Raw genomic sequence first — 7,916 nt, 5'->3', positions numbered from 1 at the left:
TAGTTGGAAGTTGGGTTTTTTCTTTCAAAAAAAACTCACCCTCAATGAGAGCAAAAAACATAAAATCTCAAATGCAGCTGGATTATATGGGTCTCAACTATCATATAGCAAGTTAAAACTTAATCATGTGGGAACGAAAGATTACTGTTTAAAATAATAGGGAACAGCAGCCAAACATCTCAAACATGAGTAAATGTACAATCCAGGTGTAACTAACACACAGCAATATTTGATCAATTTTATATTGGCTGTTTAGTGTTTACATAAAAAACTAATTGAATATTTGCAAAACAAATGAGGATATGCAAGATCATAAATACATTCTCCAATAAACAGGTCATTTCAATAGTGTTCGTCTCACTGAATACAGACTTGCACAAATTGCTTTATCTGAGTGGCTTCAGTCATGAAAACAATTCATTAGCATTCATACTCCAAATCCCAAGGACTGAGGGGAAAACAGGACTGGGAATCTCAAATTAAAACAAAATGAATACACAGCAGAATTGAACAGGGATGTGTCAGGTAGCATCGCAGTTACAGAATGTGTACAGGAGGTTCCCAGAGCCTATTCCACTGTGAGAACTGCTGTGTTTCCTCCTCATAGATTCAGAATAAAACTCAGGAAAGGAAGACATTTGTTGTCTTCCTGCTTAGTAGGGCTGGGAAACAGAAAATTGCTAGATTAGTGATTGTACTACAGGAACCAGATAAATTTAAATTTTCAAAATATATATAGTCATCTTGTTAAGACTGCATGATTTGCAGCTTGTGGTCTGCATCTTGTTGAAGACTAAGGGTTAAAGTAGTGGGAATACAGTTTCACAAACACTTACATTCATCACCTGCGACAGCAATCACTACAGAATATCTGGCAGCTTTCTATAAAGTTACCATCCAAAATTGACATTACTGAGACAGGAACCGTTGGAAACTTCCACCCTCTTTACGTTCAGTTCTAGAACAGTCAATGTCAGTTATTGCAAGGTCAAACACAAGAACTGCTGGGGAAGCAAATCTAAAGTCACACAGGAGGGTGGCTAATCATTTGAAGGAGAGACACACCAAGTTACAGTCCTTAGTAGCACGGTATTACTGAATTAGTAAATGAGGTAATGTTATGAAAGGAGCAAGAGAGGCCAAAGTTTAGATACTTCAGAACTGAGCTTGAATAAGGCAACAGGCCCTGAGAATTGGTAAACTCTTGAATGTTTTGCTATCATTGAGGTCAGTCTCACATGAGGTAGAGGGAAATAATATGTGAGAGGAAGTGAGAGTCAAACAAATGCAGACAGAGAAGAAATGAGGGAGCTGGATGGCAGTGTCTTGCAAATTGATAAGTTTGGCAAACCTGGCCCATATCTCTGCTGTTGCCACTTGTTATATTATGAGAACCAATGGCCAAAACCCAGCAAATAAGCGGTTTTATAAAGTGGAAGTGCCTTTATCCATCATTTGATCTGGAACTTATTGAAAATAGATGAGTTGATAGAAAACACAGAGCAGATTTGTTAAGTACCATGGACACAGCACTGATTAGATTACTTAGTGTGGAAACAGGCCCTTCGGCTCAACAAGTCCACACCGACCCGCCGAAGCGCAACCCACCCAGACCAATCCCCCTACATTTACCCCTTCATCTAACACTACGGGCAATTTAGCATGGCCAATTCACCTAACCTGCATATTTTTGGATTGTGGGAGGAAACTGGAGCACCCGGAGGAAACCCACGCAGACACAGGGAGAATGTGCAAACTCCACACAGTCAGTCGCCTGAGGCGGGAATTGAAGCCGGGTCTCTAGCGCTGTGAGGCAACAGTGCTAACCACTGTGCCACCGTGCTGCCCACTGCTGTAATTGTAAATGACAATAATGATTAGAGAACACCCAATTATAGGAAGGATATTATTAAGCTGGAGAGGGTTCAGAAGAGATTTACCAGGATGTTGCTGGGTATGATATGTTTGAGTATAAAGGCAGGCTGGATAGGCTGGGACTTTTTTTCACTGGAGTGCAGGAGGTTGAGAAGTGACCATACAGAAGTTTATAAAATAATGAGTTCTACAGATAGAATTAATGGTAGTTGTATTTTTCATAGGATGGGGGATTTCAAAACTAGGGGGCACATTTTTAAGGTGAAAGGAGAGATTTAAAAAAGACCTTTGACACAGAAGGTGGTTGGCGTGTGGACTGAACTTCTGAAGGAATGACTGAAGTGGGTACAATTACAAGGTCTAAAAGACATTTGGATAAGTACATGAATAGGAAAGATTTGGAGGGATACGAGGCAGGAGCAGGCAGGTGGGACTAGTTTAGTTTAGGATTATGTTCGGCATGGACCAAAGGACTCCATAATAAGATAATGGACTTCATACAGCCACCGTTACCAATGTGGGCTTTATTCTGACCAAAATCAAAATAGAAGAAACGTATCGGCAAGAAAATTATATTCTGCAGTGCACTGAAGGGAGCATGCATTTACCTCTCACTGGCTGGTAATCCAGGTGAAAATATAATGCTGATGGAGTTGTACACGCTGCTTCCAAGTTGGCATCTACAAGAAACCAGCTGTGATCCTCAAATTACTTGAATGAGATGAAATGCTCACTGAAAAGGTTGGTTAGTGACATTGTGCATTACGTAGACCAGGACTGGGATTGGACAGTGAGGGGAGCTGGCTTCATTCCTTGTTCTGACTTGGCTGCAACCTTCACACCAAACTCAATACAAAAAACTAAATATTTTATTTACTGAATGAACTTTTGCATATATCATGCCACACACGAACAGTGCAGTACTCTGGTCTCCTAATTTGACGCTTGCCAGAGATAATTAGGATTTGTGCAGCCAAGGAGTCCAGAAAACCACCTGTTTTGGTGTATTGATACTAGATACTGCCATATTCCACTGATGACATTAACATAAATATTAATAGAAAAAAATACATGATTTTATACTAAACATGGTGTGCCTATTAGGAACACACTACTGATACCATGCAAATAATACAAATAGCATCCAAAGCTATGAATAAATGAACAGAATGCCTTTGTTACACATTTGATAAAATAGAACCTGTGTCAATCAGAAATGACAGGCTAATGATTTCAATCGAGAGCAGCTACATGGAATAGAAAACATACACATAATAAAGGATTGACACACAGCTGTGACTGTGGATTTTAAACCACATCACAGGCATCACCAAACTCATGAAATGGATAAGGCGTTAGTGCAGGCACCGTGCAATGGGGAAGGTAATTTAATGTAATATGGAAATCTGACCAATACACAGTACGTCAAAGATCAACCACACAATGAACTTCTCCACACAAACTATAAGAGCCAGTAACATATTACCGTTTTACTGCTGAGTGTGTGTGTTAAAATGCAACAACAACCACCAAGCTCATCAAAGAAAAGTCACATTGCATTAGAAGCCAGCTACTGTGACTGGTGAGATCAGGCAGCAGTGAGAGCCAATAGTAATGACGAGTTTAAAACAAATTGGTCGGCTCAGTACTTCTAACCATGCTTTATGACTAATTTATTATTTAAATTTGTAAAATATGAATTAATTAAATGGTTCCAGGGATAAGGGATCCAGCTAAAAGATTAGATTGGAGAAGCTAGGACTTCTCCTTGGAATGGAAATGGTTACGGGAAAATTTGGTAGAGGTGTTCAAAATCATGAGGGTCTGGACAAAGCTGATTGGGAGAAATTCTTTCCATTTGCACAAGGGAGGAATTAAGCTTCATGGGGAAAAAAAACTAATAGGAACATGGGAAAAGAACATTTGATTTTGTATAGTCAGTGGTTAGGACCCAGAATACACTACCTAAATCATGGAGGCAGACTCAATCATAACGTTCAAAGGAGAATTGAATAAGCACTGAAGGGAAAATACTGCAGGGCTAGGGAACTTTCATTGTCGACTTGATGAGGTGAAAGACTTCCTTCTGTTCTGTAAGCTTTCTAATATCCTGTTCACAGCAAGTGCTGAAAAGATAAAAATCACTAAAGAGTGACTGAACATGATGGTTTTAAGGGCACTAAACTAACATTCACTATTGAGTGAAAATGACAACAATGAATGTGTGATGGACAACATCAGTTATGAGCAGAAACATGGTAATGGTTGATCAAGATTACAGCATTTATGCAATGCTCATTGATAGTTTATTTACAGAATAATTCATGTCCAAAGAATGAATGAGGAAATGTTGAAAAACTCAGTAATATCTAAAATGAAAGGGGTTATTTTCTTTGAACTACCTTAATCAGGATGAAATGTGAGTAACAGAAGCAATTCTTTTAAACATTGATGGACTTGCAGTATGTTTTCAGCATTCACACTACATTAGCATCACTAGAATTAACACAATTGTGATCAACAAAGCTAAACTGTGCATTATATCCTCTGACCGTTGATTAACTCCTACCTTTTGTAGGACATGTTACAGGAAGACAATAGAGACCTACCCAGTTATTGCATCTCATCAAACATTCCCAACACAGATCACACACAGTGCAAATCTTTCTTTACACTGACTCATAAGGAATGCTGTTCCCTCTCCCCACACCAGGCATCATGTGAATGAGTCACAGGTAGATTGTGCTTTTGAATTGTGCTCAACAGGAATTAATTTTGACAGGTTGAAGAGAATTAATTTTAACAGTGGAACAAATTAAAATTCAAAGTGGCGTAAAGATGCAATATGATCTCTTTACACACTATAGCGATGGATAACAGTGAAGAACTACTTTAGAGTACAGAAGCTAATGGCATTGTTAGGGAAACGGTGTTAACAGGTACAGCTCAAACAGAAGCACATTGGTCTTTTATCAATGTTAATACCTAACTGGATCTTAGATTTATTGTGTACTCCAAGAGATTTCCAAAGGCTAGAGGCAGATCATGAAATTAATACTATCTTTAAAAAAACTGAAAACTCAATGAATAGAAAGAAAAACTGACTAATGTCTGTAACTGGTAAATATTCTAAAAAGGGGCAATTATAAGGACACTTATTTTTGACACAGAAGCCTTTATGATATCAGTTTGGTTGGATTCGATCACAAGTTCCCTGGGAAAGAAAAATTCTCCAACTCATGATATATCACTTGATCCTTCAGACAACCTTTCTGTAAACAGAAGAGCATTGATCGGACAGACAGCTAGTGGACTATCCCAGGGAGTTAATCTCAAGGTTAAATATTAGTGAGACAAGTATTGCATACCTAGTTTTACAGCCTGTTTCATGTGGCTTATTTTGAAAATCTCACAGCCATCATTTTGTCAAAATTTTATAATGGCCATTTCTAAACACTGACAATATAGATCCTCCCATATAGCTAGCGGGTGTACTGTACCAGTGTGAGTGCTGTAATAATGGTATTATACTTTCACAAAAATGCTATTTCCTCTCAAAGCATGGCACTAAGTTTCAAAGGTCAGTTTGGACTGATACTTCACCTTCCCACAATTGAAAGATGGGTCACTGAGCAGTTTATCATTGCAGAAACACAGCAGTAGCAGTTACAAGTGGAGCTCAAACAGCATGTAGATCATTCAGGTGCACACGTCTTTACTGGACGGATGGATTATTCAAACAGGAGGGTGTTCTTTTGCAAAGTGATGCTATTCTGGGGCCCATGAGTTGCTCAAGTGAGGCCCAGTGTTTCAGCACAGGGTTGGAACATGAAGTATAGCATAGGAAATGTCCTCCCAAAATCAGCAGTTACTCTGCAAACACATTCCAGATTGGGTGGAGGAAGATGTCAAGTTTCAAAGTACTTGTATATAGAAGTGACGTACTGCATCAGGCTCTGCCAGTCTGGTCGCTCTGTGCTCACCATCTCATTGATATCCTAGGTAGGTAGAGACAACAAAACAGTGAGACAACAAAACAAAACACTGATAAAACTGAAGGCTCATGAACAAGTTCGTGTCCACTAAGAACATTCTTGCTGCAAACTCTCTCCATCAATTTATATTGCACAGAAACTTAAAAAAAACTCATTTAATCTTTAAATACTGACCACTAGACTCATGTACAATCATCCTTTATTTCAGTGCTTGTACTCTCATTTACTCCATTCCACAGACTCGAGGATGACACTCATGTGCTGGACTGGTGCGGCCACATCTGGAGTATTTTGTGCAGTTTTGGTCACCATACTATGAAGGATGTGGAGGCACTGGAACGGGTGCAGAGGAGGTTTACCAGGATGTTGCCTGGTATGGTAGGAAGATCGTATGAGGAAAGGCTGAGGAACTTGGGGTTGTTTTCAGTGGAGAAAAGAAGGTTTAGGGGTGACTTGATAGAGGTGTACAAGATGATTAGGGGTTTAGATAGGGTCGACAGTGAGAATCTTTTTCCACGTATGGAGTCAACCATTACGAGGGGGCATAGCTTTAAATTAAGGGGTGGTAGGTATAGGACAGATGTTAGGGGTAGGTTCTTTACTCAGCGAGTCGTGAGTTCATGGAATGCCCTGCCAGTAGCAGTGGTGGACTCTCCCTCATTATGGGCATTTAAGCGGGCATTGGATAGGCATATGGAGGATAGTGGGCTAGTGTAGGTTAGGTGGGCTTGGATCGGCGCAACATCGAGGGCCGAAGGGCCTGTACTGCGCTGTATTCTTCTATGTTCTATGAGGTGTCACTGTAGTACAGTGATGGAGGTGCTGTCATTCAGGAAGGATGTTAAGCTGAAGCTCTGCCTGACCAATTAGGTGGACAGAAAAGGTCCAATGGCAATATTCACAGAGCAGGGCAGATCATCTTGGTGCTCTGGCTAATAATTATTGCTTAATCAACAAACAGATAGTGGGTGGCAAAGTGGTTAGCACTGCTGCCTCACAGCGCCAGAGACCCGGGTTCAATTCCCGCCTCAGGCGACTCTGTGGAGTTTGCACATTCTCCCCGTGTCTGTGTGGGTTTCCTCCGGGTGCTCTGGTTTCCTCCCACAGTCCAAAGAAATGCAGGTCAGGTGAATTGCCCGTAGTGTTACGTGATGAGGTAAATGTAGGGGAATGGGTCTGGGTGGGTTGTGCTTTCCTCTACCTGTAAAACAGTTACTTTGAAATTCATCACACAAATCCAGCGGATATTCTGTTGTATATCATGTATTAGATTAGATTACTTACAGCGTGGGAACAGGCCCTTCGGCCCAACAAATCCACACTGACACGCAACCCACCCAGACCCATTCCCCTACCCCTAACACTAGGAGCAATTTAGCATGGTCAATTCACCTAACCTGCACATTTTTGGACTGTGGGAGGAAACCGGAGCACCCGGAGGAAACCCACACAGACACGGGGAGAATGTGCAAACTCCACACAGTCAGTCGCCTGAGGCGGGAATTGAACCCGGGTCTCTGGCGCTGTGAGGCAGCAGTGCTACCGTGCTGTCCATAACAGATACATTGTGACAGATACATTGCATCTTACACCTCTGCCATGCTTACCAGTAATATACATCGAGCTTCTCCTCCACTTCCTTTTACAGATATTGTGACAAAGCAAAGAAGAAATATGTCAACAAAATCATCTCTCCATTTCACTCAAGTTTGCTCGATTCATCAAAAACACAGCTCTCTTTAAGCCATCCAATGTCCTGTACAGCTGCAACATGACCTCCCAGCTCCTGTACTCAATACTCTGACCAATAAAGGAAAGCATACCAAACACCTTCTTCACTAACCTACGACTCCACTTTCAAGGAGCTATGAAACTGCACTCCAAGGTCTCTTTGTTCAGCAACACTCCCTAGGACCTTACCATTAAGTGTATAAGTCCTGCTAAGATTTGCTTTCCCAAAATGCAGCACCTCGCATTTTTCTGAATTAAACTCCATCTGCCACTTCTCAGCCCATTGGCCCATCTGATCAAGATCCTGGGCAGCAC

General features: G+C 40.9%; 1 protein-coding gene across 5 annotated transcripts in view; it reads right to left on the bottom strand.

The window, feature by feature from the left end:
- Positions 1-2,722: 2,722 nt before the first annotated feature.
- specc1la (sperm antigen with calponin homology and coiled-coil domains 1-like a) overlaps positions 2,723-7,916 on the bottom strand; it is a 294,908-nt gene continuing 289,714 nt past the window's right edge. For all 5 annotated transcript variants that reach the window (XM_043716192.1, XM_043716191.1, XM_043716194.1 and 2 more), the window contains one exon: positions 2,723-5,873. In XM_043716192.1, the coding sequence (XP_043572127.1) occupies positions 5,784-5,873 (90 nt within the window). In that variant the 3' untranslated portion in view covers positions 2,723-5,783. The remainder of the gene's footprint in view (positions 5,874-7,916) is intronic.

The sequence above is a fragment of the Chiloscyllium plagiosum genome, chromosome 25 (assembly GCF_004010195.1).
Source record: "Chiloscyllium plagiosum isolate BGI_BamShark_2017 chromosome 25, ASM401019v2, whole genome shotgun sequence".
Lineage (NCBI taxonomy): Eukaryota > Metazoa > Chordata > Chondrichthyes > Orectolobiformes > Hemiscylliidae > Chiloscyllium > Chiloscyllium plagiosum.
The sequence above is the reverse complement of the archived record's forward strand: the minus strand, read 5'-3'. Positions and strand labels throughout refer to the sequence as shown.